Source organism: Lynx canadensis, chromosome D2 (genome assembly GCF_007474595.2).
Source record: "Lynx canadensis isolate LIC74 chromosome D2, mLynCan4.pri.v2, whole genome shotgun sequence".
Classification (NCBI taxonomy): Eukaryota; Metazoa; Chordata; class Mammalia; order Carnivora; family Felidae; genus Lynx; species Lynx canadensis.
This window is the reverse complement of record NC_044313.2, coordinates 17,493,511-17,514,587: the sequence shown is the minus strand read 5'-3', so window position 1 is coordinate 17,514,587 and position 21,077 is coordinate 17,493,511. Positions and strand designations below refer to the sequence as shown.

At 47.8% G+C, this 21,077-nt stretch overlaps 1 protein-coding gene across 27 annotated transcripts in view; it reads left to right on the top strand.

The window, feature by feature from the left end:
• Positions 1 to 21,077, top strand: part of TCF7L2 (transcription factor 7 like 2) — a 201,465-nt gene that overhangs the window by 115,061 nt on the left and 65,327 nt on the right. For 12 of the 27 annotated variants that reach the window (XM_030334056.1, XM_030334055.1, XM_030334060.1 and 9 more), the window contains one exon: positions 10,750 to 10,893. The exons of the other annotated variants lie outside the window; for them this stretch is intronic. In XM_030334056.1, coding sequence (XP_030189916.1) covers positions 10,750 to 10,893 — 144 coding nt within the window. The remainder of the gene's footprint in view (positions 1 to 10,749; positions 10,894 to 21,077) is intronic. 27 annotated transcript variants of the gene reach the window in all.

The following is a 21,077-nucleotide window of genomic DNA, read 5'->3' as shown; positions in this document are numbered from 1 at the left end:
CTAATTGGGTGTATTTTCACCCCACCGGATATCAACTCAAGAAATGACTCTTCCCCCTCCCCTGCTTTTTGAGCTAAATTGTTTAACCTGAATTTCATGCTACTGAGAAAATTGCATTCCAGTAATCCAGGTGCCATTTTCCAATGTCTTTTGTTTAGTAGCATGTGTGTATGACGCAACCATATAAATTTCTAGACGTCCGGCAAGAGCTGGTTATCAATCCCTCCCTGATTTGGGGGATGATAAGGCCTATGACCCCACCCTTTCCCTCCCGAATTTACATTCCTCCCTGTGCCCTGTGGAAACCTAGCCAGCCAGTGGAAAGAAAATAGAAGCTCTCTGGACCTCTGCTTCCTGTAAAATGGGAATAATAATTCTTATCCTGCCTGTTTCCCAGAGTTGTGCGTTTGTTTCAAACGAAGTGTGCTCAGAATTCAAATAAAAAGCAGTTAGAGATAAGATCATGGCAATTATGCCAATGGAAACATCAGAATTTTTTTTTAATTTTTTTTAACGTTTATTTATTATTTTTGAGACAGAGAGAGACAGAGCATGAGCGGGGGAGGGTCAGAGAGAGAGGGAGACACAGAATCCGAAACAGGCTCCAGGCTCTGAGTGGTCAGCACAGAGCCCGACGCAGGGCTCGAACTCACGGACCGCGAGATCATGACCTGAGCTGAAGTCGGATGCTTAACCGACTGAGCCACCCAGGCGCCCCCAGAATTTTTTTTTTTTTTAATTACAGTTCACTCGTTTAAAGTGTACAATTTGATGGTTTTGGGTGTATGTACAGTTTTCCGACCTTCGCCACCGTTTTAGGACATTTTCGTCCTCCCCAAAAGAAACTCTGTATTTTTATTTTGTTTTTGTTTGATTTTATTTATTTTTGAGAGGGAAACAGAGGGTGAGCGAGGGAGGGGCAGAGAGAGAGGGAGACACAGAATCCGAAGCAGGCTCCAGGCTCTGAGCTATCAGCACAGAGCCTGACACGGGGCTCGAACTCACGAACTGCGAGATCATGACCTGAGCCGAAGTCAGACGCTCAACCCACTGAGCCCATCAGGTGCCCCAGAAACTCCATACCCATAAGATTGTACAGTATGTGGTCCTCTGTGATTGGCTTCTTTCACTTGGCATGTTTTCAAGATTCATCTACGTTGTGGCATCTATCAGTATTTCATTACTTTTTTATAGTCAAATAATATTCCATCCTGTGGATGGGTCACACTGTGTTGATCTACTCATCAGCTGATGGTAAACTTCAGAATTTTAAAAATAGAAGCTAGACCATATTTGCTTTAATTTGCAAAATTATCCCCCCCCCCCCCCACTTTTTTGGGGAAGTGCTCTTATGCTGAATACTGTTACAGGGCACAGATTTCCAAGTCTGTGGGTGGTCTTCATAGTTGAGCAAATACTAATAACCTCAACAGATTCTACCTGGAACCAAATATTGGGTGAACATGACCGAACAGTCGTGGTCCCTCTGAAGCCCAAGGCTTTTCATCTGTTAGAGTAGTAACTATTGCTGGTGACTTTTTCTGTGGGTTGGCTAAGGATTAAGACATTATCTCCAGTGACTCAGGCACGCCCCTGATGGTACTATCTCCTTTGTCTTCATTTTCTCCTCTGGTGCTAATCGCGCAAGTAGCAGCATCCAAAAGATTGTGATCAGGTGAGGTTATTTCCAGCCTGGGGAGTCTTTTTTTGCTCTGTATGCGGTTTGCTTGTTTGTTCATGTTTTGGTTGTTGGTTTTACCTGTTGTAAATATTCAGAGGCCCAGGTATGTTGACATGCTGGAGAGAGGAAAATACACTTTGTCCAGATTTGACACGCTGGCTACCCGTCTGTGCTGTGGCTTGGTGTGGCGGAGGGCAGAGTCTCTGTGCTCAGGGTGCAAAACCCAGCCGGGGTCAGCTGCCTTGTAACCACTTCTGATTACCAGCCTCCATGACTGTTTTGGGCATTAATGTCCCTTACGTACTCTGAGGAGAAACTCTTCAAGGAAAATGTGATTTTTTTTTTTTTCTTTTCTTTATTGGCTGCGCAGGTTGGACCTAGGAAAATGAGTTTTGCTTTAAGAAGCAGGGAACCCTTAATGATCTTTGAGAGAACCCTGAAAATGAGGTGTTTTTTCAGAACCATCTAAATGACACTCTGTGGTTGTTATTCTGGGCTCTCTACGTTAGCAGGTGGGTCCGTCCATTTAGTGCTGGGAAGAAACAGGAATAAGATGGTTTGACTCCTCCAGTCCACGTGTGTACTGTCTCTGTTGCCTTACACACACACACACACACACACACACACGCACACACACACACACACAAATACACATATTTAGAATTTTTTCCTCTCTCAAGTTTCTCTCTCTCTCTCTCTTTTTTTGAGAGAGAGGGAGGGAGGAGTAGAGAGAGGGAGACAGAGGATCTGAAGGCGACTCTGCTGACAGCAAAGAGCCCGATGCAGGGCTTGAACTCATGAACTTCGAGATCATGACCTGAGCTGAAGTCGGACACTTAACTGAACCAACCAGGCGCCCCTCTCGAGGTTCTCTTTAACCTGACTTGTACTAACAAAAGCAGCTGACCAGGCAAGGTCCACTTTGAGAAAAACAATTCTGCCTTCTGCCACATCACCACCGCCCTTAGACCCACTGTGGTTGCCCCAGGCTTGTGCCCAATGACAACAGTGGTGGCCTCTTAAGTTATCTTACAATAGCGTGATTCTTTCTGGGGATGACAGAAAGGGGCGGTGTCATTTTGGAACCAGGGATGCTAGCGAATGGAGCTGGCCAGCCTTTCCCCAAATTGTCGAGTACCTTTCCCCATTCTGAATGAGATGGCGTGTGGATCCGTCCTGCCTGCAGGAATCTGTTGCTTTTGAATATTTATATCCTCCCATCCTTCCAATGTGATCCCTCCTCTCATAATATTTGGGGAGAATTTTTTTTTTTACCAAACTATGTCAATGTAACAAATTTTTGTGCAATTAGTACAGTGCATTTCAACCGAAATGGTTTGCTTTCATAAATACTGAGAAGGTTTAAATAACGTTTTCTCATAAATCCACCCTCGTTTACAGTTACTCAGTTACTGCACCAAGAAGACCCTCCAGAGTTTGATGTTGTCAGGAAACATATTAGCAGAAAATAGTATGGTATCTAATGCTAATAATCGGTTAGTGGAAATGAGAAAAGAAGAAATGTAATTGGGGCTCCTGTGGCTAACAAGAGGTGAATTATGAAACATTTCCAGGGGAGATTCCGGGGCTGTTCCAGAAACCTGTTATTTGCATTTTAAAACATTTGGGCTCCATTGAGAGGGGAGGGGGGTGCTGTTTACCAACACTGCTTTCTTTTGCAGAGTGAAGCGCTCCAAATTGCCCGAGTGGGAGCTAGATCCCCAGGCACACCCAGCCCCTGTAGGAGCTCTGCTGGTTTTTAAGGAGAGGATTGGCTGGTAGACGCTCCAAGTGCTAGTCAGCGCCCCGCCCCCCGCCTCCTGGAGTTTGCGCAGTGCTGCTCACGGCGCAAGGTGGCCCGATAGGGACCCGCATGCCTGCCCAAAGGCTAGTCTGGGACAAGGAAACCTCCCTTTAGCAGGAATCTCATCAAAGGCACATCATTAGATAGCCTCTATTAGCCGGATTCACACAGCTTTCCGCAGCCTGTGGTTGTTGGACGCCAGCTTCTGCCTCCAGCTCTTCCCTCGTAGTCGTTGCTGGGCGAGGTGGACGGGCTGATAGTTCACGCCTGCCCTTGTGGATCAACTCCCGTTCTCTCGAAGTTAATTGCTGAGCATGGTTTTTCTTGAGCTCATCGGCATTTTGTCTGTCTGGAGAGGTTGCACGTTTAGGGGCAGGGACTCTCAGATCCATATGCGGATCACGGCTACGCAGCCTGGTTGCAGGGAGAAGCTTCCCTTGCCATGTGCTGAGGTCAGCGCGGAACCTCGTCACTGCCTGAGGAGGCAGATGGGAGGGATGTACTGGCACTCCGCTTGTGTCTGGCTTTCCAAGGAATTAGGATGGCCTCAGAAAAGACTTCACGGAGTGTTCCAGCGACATCCGTTAGAACTTCATTCATTTTTTTGCGTGCCTTGGCTAATTTACCAATATTAAGGTTAGCCGTTTGGAGTTATTACCTTACGTCCCAGTAGAGCCTTGACCTTTACTTAAAAAAAGCTCATTTAGGGGGCGTGTGGGTGGCTCTGTCAGTTAAGTGTCCTGACTTCAGCTCAGGTCATGATCTCATGGTTCGTGGGTTCGAGCCCCATGTTGGGCTCTGTGCTGACAGCTCAGGGCCTGGAGCCTGCTTCGAATTCTGTGTGTGTCTCTCTCTCTTTACCCCTCCCCCGCTCACATTCTGTCTCTCAAAAATGAATAAATGTTTAAAAAAGATTGAAAAAAAAAGCTCATTTAGTGTTCATACCAGCTGAAAAGTAAAAGTATCTCTTGTTCAGAATTACCCAAGTAAGTTATTTTTACTTTATCCTAAACTCTTTAATAAACTTTTTTTTTTTATTTTTAGTTTTGTCAAGGTTTATTTATTTTTGAGAGAAAAAGAGACAGAGAGCAAGTGGGGGAGGGGCAGAGAGAGAGGAGAAGAGAGGGACACAGAATTTGAAGCAGTTTAATAAACTATTTTATACGCACTTCCCTTTTGTTGTTTATGATACTGTAATGAAAACTATATATGTTTTATTTCTAGCTTCTCAACATTTGTTATTTTGAAGTATTTTTTTTCTCCCAGGAAACAAAGCAGGTTGGCAACATTTTCTTTTAACCAATAAGCATCTTTTGAAATGACGCTTCAAACCCCATTCATGATACCATATCCCTAAAATATTTTTCTGGGCCATGTGAAGCTTTTATCTCGTAAAAGAAAGCTTTCCTGCCCACGTGTCGCCTTTTCTCCTTGGATATAACTTTCTTCAGCAACTCTCCCCTTGTTATATAAGGGCCATGTCCAGAAATTGAGGCACATTGGATTTGTACTTAGAGCCATTTGAGCACCTCGTGAGTTCCCCTCCTCTGTGTTCTGCTAGCCCTGCAGAATTGGAGCTTTTGTGGGTGGTGGGCAGGGCCCTTAGAGGGTACCCTCAAGTGACGTGACAAACCGGCCCTCAGAAATGCGGGGCGCACAGCCAGCTAGGTGGCAGTGGCTCTGAGGCCCTGCCTTTGTTTCTGTGCTGAGGTTGAGAAGAGGTGACCTGTGCTGTGTACAAGGGCGAGTGTAGGGATGCACTTGACACGGGTTTCTTCTGGGTCCATCCTGTTTTGCCTTCCATTTGGATCCTGGTCTTTCTCACTACGATTTGGTCCCTGAGGGCCAAGGCTGACTTCATTCATTCTATCCCTTGAGTGTAGGGACGGTGATCATGTTTTGCCCCATGCCACCTCCGAGCAGGATGGCTCAGGGTCACTGACAATGGCACGGGAAGAAGAAGTCTCAGTACGTGAGCTGTTCCACTAGCCATTCCCGGCCATGGGCCATTGGCTTCCATATTCAATGCCATCCGCCTACGTGTGCGTGCACGCGGGTCTATGCACATGTGCCCACACATATGCACCTGTAGACTCTCACACTTTGTCACTCACACACACTCCCAGTTTTGGAACATAATCGTGAACATCAGACGTTACATTCCACCTGCCACGTCAGCGACAGTGTCGTGGTTTGGCTTTACCATTTAATGACAAAAATGGTGGCTTGTTTGTAGCTCTGATTACAGTTTTCTCTGCGTCTGTGTTAAGTTGGTTGACAACGTATTTCAAATGTAATTAGTCCCCACCAGAGTTACCTCACCTTCAAGAGGTGAGAATTATTGATGGAGGTTAAAGCTAGAACAGCGTGACCCATGCAGACCTGAACTCTCTTTCCAAGGTCACAAATGTGTATGTGGGCTTTACTTACCGGGTCGGACGGTTGGATAGGTGGCTGCTGTGGCTTATTTGCTTTCTGGCGTCCTTGTTTGTATGCATGTGTGTACATGTGAATACGTGATAAAGAGATATGAGGAGTTTACCCTCTTAGCAATTAAAAAAAAATTGTGATTTTGCTAGTTTGCTTCTTTAATGGAATGGCTCTTGCCAGTGCTTTTCTCGCAAATGGATTTCTTACGCCTCCAAAGATGCTGCAGTTTCAAAATACGATTCTTCCATGTTCTCTATAGAACCCTGAACTCCTAGTTTTTAAAGTCTCGGTTTTGCTTTGTTCTTCTCTGTATAGTCCTGGGTAGGTCCTTTTATGTCTAGACGTAGAGATTTAAAATAAAATCGTGAAAGAAATTGGTTACATGATTTCTAAGACCCATTTCATTGGGTCTTAGAAATTCACAATTCTGGTTTCTTTTAGAGACCCACAAATAATCCTTTCCCTCTTGCTTGGGGGGAGAAAACAACATAAAAAAATACAACCCAAATATATTAGGGTGATACAGAACTGATAGGATGTGCGTGCGTGTGTGCGTGTGTGTGCGTGTGCGTGTGTGTGTGTGTGTGTGTGTGTATGTATAAGGAGATTTATTGTAAGGCTGACACGATTATGAAGACAGGCAAGTCCCAAGATCTGCAGTAGGTAAGCTGGAGACATGGGGGAGCTTGTGATGTAGTGTAGTCTGTTTTTGAAGGCCCGGGAACCAAGAGAGCTGATGGTGTAGTTCATGTCCAAAGGCTGACAGGCTTGAGACCCTGGAAGAGCCAAGGTTGCAGTTTGAGTCTGAAGGCATAGAAAACCTATGCTCCACTTGAAGGCAGCCAGGCTAAAAGGAGAAGTTCCTCCTTCTTTTGGGGGGAGAATCAGCCTTCTATTATTCGGGCCTTCAACTGATTAGATGAGGCCCACCCCCATTATTACGGAGGGCATCGGTTTTATTTAGTCTGTCAGTTTTCATGTTGAACTTGTCCCAAACCCCAGAAACACTCAGAATAACGTTTGACCAAATATCTGGGCACCCCATGGCATAGTCGGGTCAACACATAAAATTAACCATCACATCAAACTTTTCTGAGACAGAATTTAAAACTTCTGGTTTTTTCTTTCTAAGAGGTGGGCTCACAATTCTCCCAACAGCCAGTAGCAGCTGTTCGCCATATTGGATCTGAATAACATTATTTCATGCGAAATCTTTATCTCTGGAGGCTTTCATATTTTTTCGGGTTTTTGTTTTTTAAATGCTTTTCAACTCCTCCTTTCCTTTTTATTTTTCCTGGCAAAGCAAATCGTACTTTCTAGCTCATTGGGTTCCATTCTGCTGCATTAATATTTAAATATTGCCCAACCACTTGTGGAAGGAGCTATAAGCTCACAAAGAGACAAAATAGTAGAATACACAAATGTCACCACAACTTTTTTGGTGACACATCTTGATGCTTGATCCGTGTGGCCGTGGCCCAGAACTGGTCAGCACCCCATGTCATCAGGTGCTGAGTCACCAGTGAAATTGAAACCCGCCATCCGCTCCGTCTGCCTTCTCTCTTAACATGCCACAGCTTCGTACCTTCACCTTCTCCAGACGAAATGTGTCTTTCGAAATCGTCTGTCACAAATAGGCGGTGCCTCTGGAGAAGGGAGGCCGATCTGGTGCTGTTAAGTGTTCGTGGCTCCTGCTTGCTGGAGACCACATCTTAGGGCAGTGTAGCCAGTGACATCGGAGGCACCAGAAGAGCAGGGGGGCTGAGTGTCAGTTCCTGTAGGTGTTGTGGTTCAGGGCCCCTCTCTCCATCCCAGGCCACAAGCCATATTCATTCCTACTTTAAAAAGGGCCAGGTGCCTGTTCCAAAATACTGCCTTATAATAGTCTCCTCATCATGCCACGACCATGAAACTCACGGCGTTTTCATTTACTTTTTCTGAAGTGTCTCCATTTCTTTCCACATTACCCCTTGATCCGTGGGTGGGTAATTATTGAGGTCAGTCTGATTAAGGTGACCTGGACTACTCCAGTCAAGATGCCTCTCTCTGTCTCCAAACCCAATCCAAACTGACCTGAGCAAAATAAGTGTATTGACCCCAAACTCCTAACAAAGAAGTACACGGGTGGCATGCATCAGGCATGGCTGGATCCAGGGGCCCCCATTTACCAGGACACCATTTCTCTCCTTGGCTCTGGGTTGATGTCACCTAATGAAGACAGGTTGAAGTCCAGAGAGATCTTATCGTCTGAACCAGTGGTTGTGGACGGGGATGTGATGTGTTGAGTGCAGTTGGACCGAGGGGTCCACATGGCTTGAGAGTTGGGGTTGTACCTCCTAAGTAATTCAAGGTACTGGTACCAGAAAAAGCACGAATGGATGCGGAGCATAAAACTCCGTGGATGCCTGCTTTCTAATCTTTAGGATCCGTTGATGAGTTATATATTTATTAAGGGGAGATTCGGCTACAGTTCCTTCTCAGTACAAAATGATTTTGTAGTTGTATATACATTTGAATTTGTTTAGAAGCCATTTTTTTTATCCTCCAAAATTTGAAGTGGCTTAGAAGACTTTACGTTATACCAAAAGATTGGAAATGAACATTTAAAGAAATGAGAAAAAAAGAAAAGCAGGGTACGCCCAGAAGACAAGAAGGGAATGAGGATAATTTTACACATTTCGAAGCTAGGAGCTCCTACAGAATTGGTTGAGATGACCTGCAGATTTGGCTCTGAGGTTCCCAGGAATGGCAGATCTGGGTTTTAGATGGAGGGGTGTGTGTGTAAGTGTGTGTGTGTGTGTGTGTGTGTGTGTGTGTGTGTGTGTAAGTAACATATCCGCATAAGCCACAGGCCCTTGTGGGAGTATAGACCCGAGGAAAGGCCATGGGAAGACAATAAAGATGCCGTGGTCTATGGTAACCTTAGATACATTTCTTTCCCAAACTCCTCTGGGACACTTGCCCTTGGGGGCCTTGCCTCTTTGCTCTCAGCACCTTGTTAGAAAACAGAGTGAGCAGACAGGGATTTCAACCCTCATATTGCTGGGTTCCTTCCAGGAACAGTTGGAGGGTTAAACCGTGTCACCTCTGATGGGAGACAGTAAGGTGAGTCACCGCTGTGACAAGGCAGAATGAGATTACCTTAGTTGTAAAGCTGGGCCAATCTTGAAAATGGACTCCTGCTTGCCTCATGACTCACATTCCTGTTTACAAATGAGCGCTGTGTGGGGAAGTGCAGAGTGGGGCGTTCTGTTTCCCAGACGGAGACCAGAGACCTCCAGGCATGGGCAACCGGGGCTACCTCTGGGAGCTTGGGCTGCCCTTTCTGGGGGGCAGACCTCGGGGCTTCTGGCAATGGTGGCTTTCCGAGACCAGACACCGGGACAGCTGCAGCCAGCTAGGACCCTGGAGTATCACCAGCTTGCAGGCCATGTGACCCCTTCCCATTTGGGGAGTTCATGTGGCCTTTGGATGGTTTTAATCCTCCTGGACACCCTCCCCCCCGCCCCACCCCCACCCTGCTGCCACTGTGGGAGGACCAGGTAATATGGTAGCCATGTAAATTGTTCTGGAAATACAGTTGCTGTTTATAGAATTCGTCCTTTATTTCCATCGATTTGCTGTCTCCCAGAGTCTTTAGCATCCATTATGCTCATTCTGCTGCTATTTGATGAAATCAGAACATAAGATAGTGGGTTTTGTGCTCAGTTCAGTCTCATGCTCTTAGTCCTGAATTCTGTTATTCAGGATTAAGAAGGGTGAAGAATTTATTTATGGCACTTTTTTTTTCTTCATATAAACCCTTTTAAAGACTGGAGTAGAGAAGTCATCACATGCATACAAAGGGCCTAGACATTTTCTTTTTTAAAAGGCAATCAGAGTGGTATTTCTCTGTTGTGAAATAGCCCTTCTTGGACCCCAGGTCTCTTTATGCCCCCTAAAATCTCTACCCCATTTATAGAGTAACAGGGAATGTCTGGACAGGCAAACGAGTCCACACAGCAGCACCGTGAGTCGACCGAGACCTGGTCCCTATTCCCCTTCCGCCAGTTACTAGCTGTGTGACCTTGGGCATGCTCCTTAACGTCTCTGAGTCAGTTTCCTCCTCTGTAAAATGGGCATGACAATACCTACCTCACAGGGTGGTTGTGAGGAGTTGAGGAACAGCGTGCACATTCCTGTCTAAAGCCCCCGGCAGGGTCGGCAGTCAAGGAAGCAGCTGTCATGATAGGCTCCAGCCGGGCTGAAATTGAGTACAGCACCTGCTTCTTGAGCACGCATACCTGTGTGCTGCCGGATCTTTTCGAGGGGTCCAGAGATGTAAACGTAGTTGCCTCTCCAAAATCGTAGTCCGGCAGAGGAGAAGGTGACCAGACAGATCCCCAGATAGCCCTAGATTAGTATTGGGTGGAACCGTATGTGATTGCATTTTTGTAGGGTAGAACTATCAGCAGTATCACTTGGTTAAATTAATAGAAGATTCAGTAAGGTAAGTTGACAGAGAGAGAGAGAGAGAGAGAAAATGCTGGCCAGCTGGCTCAGAGCAAGGAGCAGCCATGTCCACTGGGGGAAGGATGGGCAGAGGTGGGGACAGCGGGAAGGGATGTAACAGAAAGGTTGCATGAAGGAGGCTGTATTTAAGATGTTGCTACAGGGGGCCCTAAGCTGGAAGGCAGGGAGGTGGAAGAGTCCTGGGGTCGCATCGGGAACCATGCTCGGAGTTTGTAGAGAAGCGTGGGTTAGGGAAGAAAGTCAGGCTGGGGGCCATGAATGCCTTGGTGACCGCGTCCCCCTCCCTCCCAAGCCTCACTCTGTTCCCCTTTCTTCCTGGCAGCAGTGCCCCCTCCCTTGCTGCACTCAGGGACATGACTGTCAGCACCTCTACCCCCCCTCAGACTTCACTGTCAGCACTCAAGTCTTCAGGGACATGAAAAGGAGCCACTCCCTACAAAAGGTTGGGGAGCCCTGGTGTTTGGAGGTAGGTCTCGGAGCAGAATGACGGTATGAGATGAGCTAGCTCTGAAATGCAACCGCCCGTCCAAAGTTCACCCCGCGTTAGGGCAGGCTGCACCCACCGTGACCCCTACATTCCCTCCGGGTTGCCGTCACATCATCGGGTGCCGTGATGTCTGGGTGTTCTGATCACCGATAGGTTTATCATAGCCATAAGAATGCTAGTTTGCGAGGAGAGGGTGGAGGGTGGCGCACCCGTGAACCCAAGGTGCCTGGCTCCCCGTAAAGGCGCACGGTCCAGGGTCATGTGGAGCTTCCGTGAGAATGATGTTATCCCATTAGACTTGACCCCCAGGAAATAATTTCCTGGGACGTTCCGCAGCTCCCAGGGGAAGAGAAGTTACTCCCTCGACTTTGCCTTTGTTACTAGTTATTTAGAACTTAAGGATTTTCTTGTAGAATTCGGGGCACTGAGAAATGCTCAGTCCTCTGCAGCGAGTGATACCTTCCTGAGGCAGCTGTGAATGGCTTTCCTCGCAGCCGCGCTTGTCCAAGGACAGGAAGCATTGTTAATTTCTTTTAAATAATTCAATACTATGTCAATACCCCATATTGCTCCGTGCTTGGGAGTGACAGTTCCCTTCAAATTAGTAGTCTCAAAGCATAAAGACCATGTAGAACATGCTTTCGTTCTCAGAAAAGCCGAAGTCAATGCAGATAAAAAAATTTTAAGTAACTCTTGAGACCTGAATGGCAAACGATTTTGTATTAATGCTAGGTTTTGTTGTTGTTGTTGTTTTTTTTTTACGAAAAGTGAATATTTAAGAGCCAATTAGTGAAACGTCTATCTTTTAAAAAACAGTTACAGCACACCTACTACGTGCTGGGGGCTGTGCTGGGTGCTGGGACTCCGGGACAGGGAACAGGCCTAGGCGTAGAGTAATATGTAACACGGGTACACACGTCTTGCCTTCAGCGAGAGAAAAGGTGTACTCGTTCATCCTCACCAGCTTGTTTTCATGTAAGAAGTAGTAGGCAGCCCTTTAAGAGAACTGAAAACATGTGGAGAAACGTAGAGAAGAAAATGTGCACACCCACCGTCTTTTTACCCATTTATAATCCCTTAATATTTGGCTGTGTTTCTTCCCCGTCATCCCTGTGTCGAAACTTTAAAAGTGTTCCACAGGATTGGAATCATACTTTGTTTACACTTTTGTATCTTCTTCCCACTTGAGGCGACACCGAGGGTGCTTCCGTGCACCGCAACATGCCCTAACTCTGGTTAGTAACTCGGTGTGTTAGTGTCCCGTGAAAAATCTTCCTATGTGATGGCCCCCGCTTTGGCCAGATGTAAACAAAACTGAAGATGTTCCTGGTCTCTTTGGAAACGCCCTCTTCTCCACCCACGATGGTGCCTGCACTCCAGTTTCCTGGGCCGGTGAACACGTAAGGCCCGTGTTCTTTACTGGGTCTGGGTGTGACAGCACAGGGAGGCCTCCCTCTGTGTGCACCAGCCCATGGCCTGAGCGAAGCCTTTTCTCAGCAGCCCCTCCCTGGCCCAGGTTTTAACAAGTGCAGCCGGCTGTCCATTCTGACCCTGGATGATAAGGCCACACACTGCACGTATAGTTATTCCTGCCCCAGCGGCCTGGCAAATGGTAACTCATTAATCTTTGGTCAGAGTTACGAGGCAGATAAAGGAGAACTAGGCACCCATTTTGAGTATGAGGAAAATGAAACAGAAAGACTGGGTTTCTTCCTTATAACTCGAGATCTCTGAGGCCAGCGACTGCGTTCATGTCTCCGCTTTGCCCTCAGGACACAGAAACCTCTTCTGGGGGAAGCCCTGATGTGCCCCGCTTCCAGCATTGGGTCTAAATCCCTAAATCGGGAATAGGCCAGACACGCAGACGCCCCCTCATGGGCTGTGGGGACTTGGGCAAGTTACGTAGCTGCTCTGTGCCTCAGTTTCTCTGCCAGTGAACGGGGGGTCACACAGGGGCTGCTGTGAGCATCCAGTGCGTACAAAGGGGGCTTGGCCAGAGTTGCTGGCGACCAGCACAAACACTCGGCAAGGTTCTAGGAGCATGTGTGTCCATGCGATGGGCTTGCTTTGCTGTGGACGTTTTCACGGAAGCTGCTTGGGTATTATTTGCAGTACTTACTAGTTCAGGATTTGCGGTGGGATAGGGAAATCCCAGCGAGGCTGTGCTCCAGGTGGCTCTGGGTTAGCACAGCAGAACCCACGCCAGAGTAGAGTCAGAAGTAGGGGGCGCCTGGGTGGCTTAGTCGGTTAAGCATCTGACTTTGGCTCAGGTCATGATCTCATGGTTCATGAGTTCGGGCCCCACTTCTGATGAGTCCCGCTTCTCTCTCTCTCTCTCTCTCTCTCTCTCTCTCTCTCTCTCCCTTGTGGGATTCTCTCTCCCCCCCTCTCTCTGCCCTAGCTCACGTGTGTCCTCTCTCTCTCATAGGATTGAGTCCAGCCTTCCCTCACCTCTGTTGGCAAGGGGCTTCACCCCACTGTGACACGCTCCGTGTGTCTGTAAAAGGGGATGGGGGTGGCAGACCAACCTCGCCTGCTTCGCCAGGGGCAGCTACCGGGATCCCTGGAAGTACTGATCAGAGTGCGATGCAACACAGCGCCCCCTATGGGCCAGGCGCCTCCTGTAAGCACTGAGCTTCCAGTAACCTAGGACCCGCCAACAACCCTGAGAGGGAGATGCTGTGATCCCCTTTTGCAAGTGAGCCACAGGGAAGTATAGCAACTGCTGAGGAGCACACGGCACAGGGGCGTAGCCTTAAAACTGCTGTTAAATGAGGACTATGGCAACGGCACACGGTTCAGGGGAGGATACTAACCATCCTCCACTTGCTAACGAAGATGTGTTGGGTCCTATTCAACACTCTCCCCTCTCAGGGGCTGGGAGGAAGCTTTTGATTCAGGACATTCACAGTCACATCGGGTGACTTTGTGGCATTCACCAGTGCCACACGCAGGATACTTTGTACCCCAGCCATACTTAACTTTCGTTGTCCCTTCCCTGTCTTTTCTTACAAGGCGGCTGGAGTCTATCCCTTGAGCCCCCCCCCTCCAGAGAATTAAAGTTGGTAGACCAACTGAGTAATTATGACTAAGAAAATCAATATTCACCTGGGCCGGCATGAGTCACTTCTTTCTAGTTAGCTATTCACATACCTTTTAAAGCTAGCCACACAGTCATTACATTGGGGCTATTAACATGTCTAATAGTGACCATAATAGGGCGGGACCCGTGGCATAAGTGCGTTCAGATAAGAAAGAGTGTTTTTTCCCGTAATTGCTAAGTTAATGCTATTTTCACGGAAATGCTGGCAAGCAACCTTTTAAAAAGTTCTTTGTCTGAATCCTTCGCTTATTCCCTGCTTCCCCCTTTTCGGGGGTTGTATAAATTTTTCCTGATCAGTGGTTGGATTAACAAGATGGCAAACGCTGTCCCTTTTGGTGTTTTGGGTAACCTACCTTTTTGCTAGAGTAGAGGCTATTTTTATTTCATATTTAAGGATATGGGAGGGAGGGAGTGTGTGTGTGTGTGTGTGTGTGTGCGCGTGCGCGTGCCCGCGTGCATGTATTCAGGGGGGCACATTATTGTTGGTGCTCGTTAAATCTCTCAATTTACACATTTAACAAAAAAAAAAGACATCTGCTAACTTTGCAAAGCTAGTCGCATAGACAGGGAGTGAACCATTTTGGCGAGGAGGAAATGAAACTTTTCTTAGGTTTATTAGACCACATCCTATAAATCTGTGGCTTATTATATGTCTGATTTCTAAAAAGCGTGGCATCACAGCTGAAGTTTTATTTTTGCTTATTAGTCACTGAAACAAATGTAGATACTGCTTCATTTCCTTCGTACTCTATCTTTCAATACATGTTATGTATGGAAAATCTGGATTTACACAACAAAGTACATTAGAAGGGAAGTATTTGCTTTATAAGTCTCTGCATTGCAACTTTGCAAGCATTCTGTTAAGCTAGAATGTTTAAGTTGTCGTCTTACTCCTGACGACATAGAGAAGCAGTGAGAAAACAGTACAAGTACCTCTCAAAGGCCAAGTTAATATTGTGACAGACGTCCTTCCATTCTTTCAAAAGGTGTGTTTTAAAAATCACAGACGGGCCTCACCTCATACTGTGTGCAATTGTTTTCTGTTCATTTTACATCTCTGGCGATGGAGACACCTTCCTGAGTGTGATGTGTGCAATGGAGACTCTCTGTAAAACTTTTCATGGTTGTCCATTCAAGACGTGGGTTTCCCTCAATGTGCTTCGTCATGGCCCCAGTGCAAACAGACTGTCTCTAAAATTCCACTGTTACAGGGCAGTTGCATCACAGGCGGGAGCGGATGTGAGTTGGAAATGACAAGGCAAAATGAGTCCAGACATTCCATAATGCCCTCATGATGCGTGCGACCCGTAGCTTCGTGCATACGGCCGTGGACCATTCTGTGCCAGTGCACCAGCAAGTTCCCCCCAGCCAGATTGGTTCTCAGGGTGGGATCGCTAGTGGGACCACCCACATTATTGTGTTATTTCCTCTTGCTCTCATTCTCTACTCGGAAAGCGTCCCGTTGAATTCTTGGAAGGTTCAATGAGTGCGTTGATTTCCTCTACCCATTAGTCTCCTCAGTCGTAGAAATGGACACTGTCGTGCCCAACTTGGGATCCCTAATGCCTCAGTGGAATCCCATTCCGAGCACATCATGATGTAGCCTGCTTCCTAGGTGATTGACCCAGCTTGGACAAAGCTTGCACAGGGAAAATAGGCCCAGAGTGGGAAAGGATCATTCCAGGCCCTATTCCCCACGTGTTTGCCATTCCTTGGACTGCAGGCTGTGAATGCTGTTCTTTTCACTTCTTACTTCCGCCCGGTGAGGCTGGTCTACAAAGTTGGAAGCCCAGGCACACGGAGCACACGGAGGGCCTCTGAGGAGCTCGCCCGTGTGGAAGGTGTGAGCGTCCCCTGCCCTGCGTCCCCACCTCTCGGGCCGCCTCACATCCGCTGGGACGCCCCAGGCTGTATCACGGCTCTTATCTTTGTGACTGCCTCCTTTCCCCTATTCCTGTGAGTCACATGTTTTTTTTGCATCCCATGTGACAAAGGTCATTAATAGAGAAGACTTGGCTTTTGATGCGTGATATGTTATCACCCGCACGGTTTATTGTGTTGGGTCCTCCCCTTTTGTAATTCTGTGAGGCAGCAGATCACTTTTTAAAGGGCTAAACTGTGTCAAGGGAGAGTTGAAATTAGCCTTCAGATTTTTTTTTATTCCTTAACACGTTTCCCCCTCCATCAGGTGACTCGGTCGGCAGCCGAAGAGAGGGAGTGGATGCTTTACACTAGTGGTTGTGACCTTACCTGTCACATCAGTCTGTGTGTCTGTCATGATCTCTCTGTTTCTCAGAGTGCTGCTTTTGGTGTCTTTAGTGACGTCACTGAGGTAGATGGCGTGGACTTTAAAGAACAGATAGGAACCGTATTTCAGCCCAGACTCCGGAGCTGCGTTTGTTCATTTTTATTGGGCAATTATTGTCAGGTAAGCAGAGTAGGAGATCTCAGTTTTCATCCTTCCTTACCAGGCCAGTCCTCTGCACCTTATTCAAAAGGTATTAATTACCTCAGCTGCTGGGAGCTTAGCAAGAGGCAATACCAGGAAATAGATCGTTTTCCCTCCTTCATTTCACACACTGCCAGTTTTCTCCATCACATCTCCGAAAGTCCCCTTTCAGGCCTGTTGCGTTAAAAAAAGGCAGTAGTGAAAGATGTCCCCGCCCTGTTTTGGTTTGCTGCCGGGAGGAAGGTGATAGAAGTGGCCTAGGATCCTTGGTGGGGCCAGGTTCAGGTGCTGGCCGTCCCTTCCGTGGCGGTCCTCTCCCATCAGTCGCTGGCCCCCTCTACTGGAGCTGAAAATGAGGAAGGAGGTGGCCTTCGCACAGCCACGGAGTTCTCAACTTTGCTAGAAACCTCCCGGGGCGCGTGCGCCTGTCCGTGTGCTCACGCACGTGTCTGGGGCCATGCCACCCAGTGCGAGCGCGCCGTCTGCTGGGCCGCCTTTCTCTCTGGGAAGGTCGAAGAAGAGGACTGCGTGTGCCCACAGTGAAGGTTTCTGTTTGGGAGAGTCCGTTCCTTCCCCCGTGGGAAGGAACTAAAGTCACCAGAGAAAGAAGGAGAGAAGCAGGGGAGGTGCGGGGGGGGGGGAGGGGAATCGGGGTGACGGAAGGTGTGCGGCTGCCCTACTCGGTGTATTTCCCCGCCCTGCCGGCCACCGTGTCTGCCAGGCTCTGTCGGAGCCCCTGCACCGCAGCCCCGCACCCTGGCCGTGGCCTCTCGCTGCTTAGGAAAACAGAGCTGGCAGGAGAGGACGTGGGACGGAACATGAGCTATGGGGCCGGGGCGGAGGGATCGGGGAGCTTTCGATCATTGCTGCTAGGCCTGGCTCACAAGGCTGGGGTTTCTGGCAGGCCCGGTGGTTCTCCGGGAGCCAGGGTGACAGGTGAGAGAGCCCCTCTTCCTGCGAAATGAGGAGCCCCTCCAGCAGAAAGTAGACAACATTTGTGACCGCCCGGAAAGACATCCAGTCTGTTGGTTGTTCACAGCTCCGTCGCTCGGATGTTTCTTTCCTCTGGCCGCTTTTTCCAGAACGCATGAGAAAGACGGCTGGCGGTGAGCGGAGGAGGAGAAGATCGCTTGTCGCATCTTCTGCGGGCTTCAGAAAAGCGTGCGGTTCCGAAGGGAAGTGGGGCATCTCTGGGCCTGCGGCTGTCCTGATGCGCGGCTGTGTTTGCTCCTAAACGGAACGGGACCTCCTTTCTCCTTGGCCCTGCCCTGCTTTGGACGGCAACGCGTACTCAGATCGGGTTCCCGTGCCGGCCTTTCCTCATTGCAGTTCTGTTTGATTGGGCCACCTGCAACTGTCCATTTTTCAGTCTGGCGCTTACTACGTACGCTTTTGTGCCCCTGATTTTAGGTCTGGTGACCAAGGTTCTTTTGAGATGTGGGTTTTAAAAATAAGTAAGTAAATAAATAAGTAAACGCAGACGCATAGACAGACACACACACAGCTGACCCTTGAACAACGTGGGTTTGAACCGCATGGGTCCACTTACAGGTGGATGTTTTTTGAATGGGTCCAGTCCAGGACTACAAATGTACTTCCTCTTCCTCACAACTTTCTTTTCTTTTCTGTTTTTAAAAATTGTTATCTGTTTGTTTTTGAGAGAGAACACAAGCAGGGTGGGGCAGAGACAGAGAGGGAGACACAGAGTTTGAAGCAGGTTCCAGGCTCTGAGCTGTCAGCACAGAGCCCGACGCGGGGCTCGAACTCACAAACCGTGCGTTCGTGACCTGAGCCAAAGTCGTATGCTTAACCTACTGAGCCACCCAGGCACTCCTTTCTCACAATTTTTTAAGTAACGTTTTCTCTTTTGTAGCTTCCTTTATTGTAAGAATATAGTATATAAGACATGTGACATATAAAATATAAAATACGTGTTAATTGATAGTTTATGTTATCTGTAAGGCTTTTGGTCAACGATAGGCTATTAGTAGTTAAGCTTGGAGGAAGACAAAGTTACAGATGGATTTTTCTTAACTGTTTATTTAATGGGGGAGAGGGTATGAGTGGAGGAGGGGCAGAGAGAGAGGGAGAGAGAGAATCCCAAGCAGGCTTCTTGCTCAGCAGATGGATCTCATGACCTGAGCTGAAATCAAGGGTCGGATGCTTAACCAACTGAGCCGCCCAGGCGCCCCCTACATTTGGATTTTTGACGATGTGGGGTTGGTTTTCCTGATGCCTCCCTGCTCTGGTTGTTCAAGGGTCAACCGTATTTTAAAATCTGTCATCCAACAACATCGACTTTTCTTTCGGTCTGTATATAGTTTGGTGAATTTCCGCGTGAATCTGTATTACCACCGCTGCCATCAGGATACAGAAGGGCTCCATTGCCTTATACACACCCATCTGCTGGAGGTGTGTCACAGGAGACGTGGGGTTTAGTGTGACCATTTTTACCATTTGAAAGGCAGCATTGACTTGCTTCGTCTCTCTCTTGGAGACGTGCGTTTTCCGCTGTTGGTTATCAGAATCTCTGCTCTGGTCTCTGTGCCTACTTCGGGAAACAAGACGTAACCGTGGTGCCTTGCTTGTGAGCTCGTTAGTTATTGACAAGTCTTGGTGGGATTTTCTGGCTTTTATACTGGCTCTTCTTGGGCATGTACCCAGTATGCTTTGGGCCACCTCGTGGATTTAGGGGAATTCAAGCTAAGTTTGACAGTGACCGAAGGAAAAAAAAAAATGAATCAAGGATAAAGGATGTACGTTATTGCCACCAGTATAGACGGCAATGTGATATGAAACAACTTCTGGAATATTCCGCCTTGAATTATCTATATTACTCTTTCGCAGATGTCGGGACAGATTGTCAAGGTTTAGGCATAACGTGTAAAATGAAGATGGTGTTTTCTGTAGATTTTGGTGGCCCAGCGTGGTTCTCCCAGGCTGTCCTCACTTATGCCATTACTTAGGTGAAACCAGGGATTTTGAGGTGCTTTCGTGATCAGTGGTATGTCCCGGGTTCTGGGACAAGCAGGGGCGTGAGCAGGGGCGTGCGTGGCAAGGCCGTGGTGGTTCAGAGCTAATGCTTTCCTAGGGGAAAGTGCACTGCAGGGGCATGTATGTGATGAGGATCCTGTGCGAGTGCCTGTCCTCCTCTTGAGAAATGAGCAGAGGTGACCTCAAAGGTGCCCCGCTCAGAGGGTCACACTTGACTGGACAGCAGATGACGCCTTTGCCGTGGATTCTGCTGGGGAAGGTACAAGTGATCGTACACATGTAAATTGTTGTGTCATCTAATTCCCGTCTTTGTAATTACTTGGAAACCTGCCACTGCAGTTGAGAAGTGGAAACAGTGACCCGGTGCAGAAAGCAGAGATTGTAGGGGGAGAGACATCCAGAAACACAGTCGTAACTCTCCTTCTGGCTTTCTGGCGTCTAAACGCCCCCTGGAATCGGGAAAAAGGATTCTAACTGCCTTCTACAAAAGTAACCCAACTTTCCTGGCTCCGCACCCCTCCTCCCAGCCTCTCGCTGGCCAGGCTGAAGAGTTTGGTAGATTCAGGGCATTGATGATTCGACTAAGACGAGCGAGTTTTGCTGATAAGAAACTTTCATTGTCGGGCAGCAGATTCCTGTAGAGGAATGACTTCCAAGTGGGAAAAGAATGAATGGTTTCCATTTAAGGAAGACAAGAGGAACAACACACACGAAGCAAAGCAACACAAGCCTGGGTACCTTGGCAGAACAAGAGGAGTACAGCAGGGTAGAAGCAAGTTGCATTTCTGCATCCGGATTGCACTGATAGAGGACTCGAGACAGGCGGCAGTGACATTCTTTTCCCCCGTGGTGCAAGTGTAAGCACGGGGCCCGGTGCCACAACTCTCCAACTTGCTTCTAGAAGAGCACGCAAAAAGCTCAGCTCCTCTCTGAAAGTCCTCGCCATTTGTCTGATTGACATTGGAGACGTGGTACCATTTCTACAAACACCCACATGAGAAGGTTTATTTATTTTTTTTATTTGGGTGACAGATCTCCTGTTAGGGCACTAAAAGATGAAAGCAGTAAATATTTGCTTTAGAGAAACACAGTGAAAGGTTCTCTCATCCTCCCAGCTGAAAACTGATGGGCTTAGAATTCCATTAACCGAATTGACTGTCTGCAGTTAAACTTACTGCCCCCCTCAAGGCATGATTAACAAGTGGGGTAGAAAGCCAGGTTGGACAGTGGAGGATTGTACTGGTTTCTCTTTGCATGTTGAGTGGAACAGGGCCGTTTTGCGGAAATGGAGGTTCAAGTTAGCCCAGAGAAATTCCTGCCTTCTTCAGTGTCGATCTCCTCCTCCTGGGTTTTTAATAGCACGGTCTTCCCATCGGATTTCCTCTCCCTGAAAACGATCCACTTGTTAGTCTGGCTTTCAGGTTTAATGATAAAACTGTAATTCTCGCAAGGCTGTTGCGGATGAGATCTCTTGCCTCAAAAGACGAGAGAACGTTGTTTCGGTACTCGGTGGTAGTTATTGCAGAGATTGTAATGAAACGCCTGGGGTGGAGACTGCATGAATTCAAACTCTGGCTTTGCTCCTGGCCAGCTGAATGACCACACGCATCTTCCCGA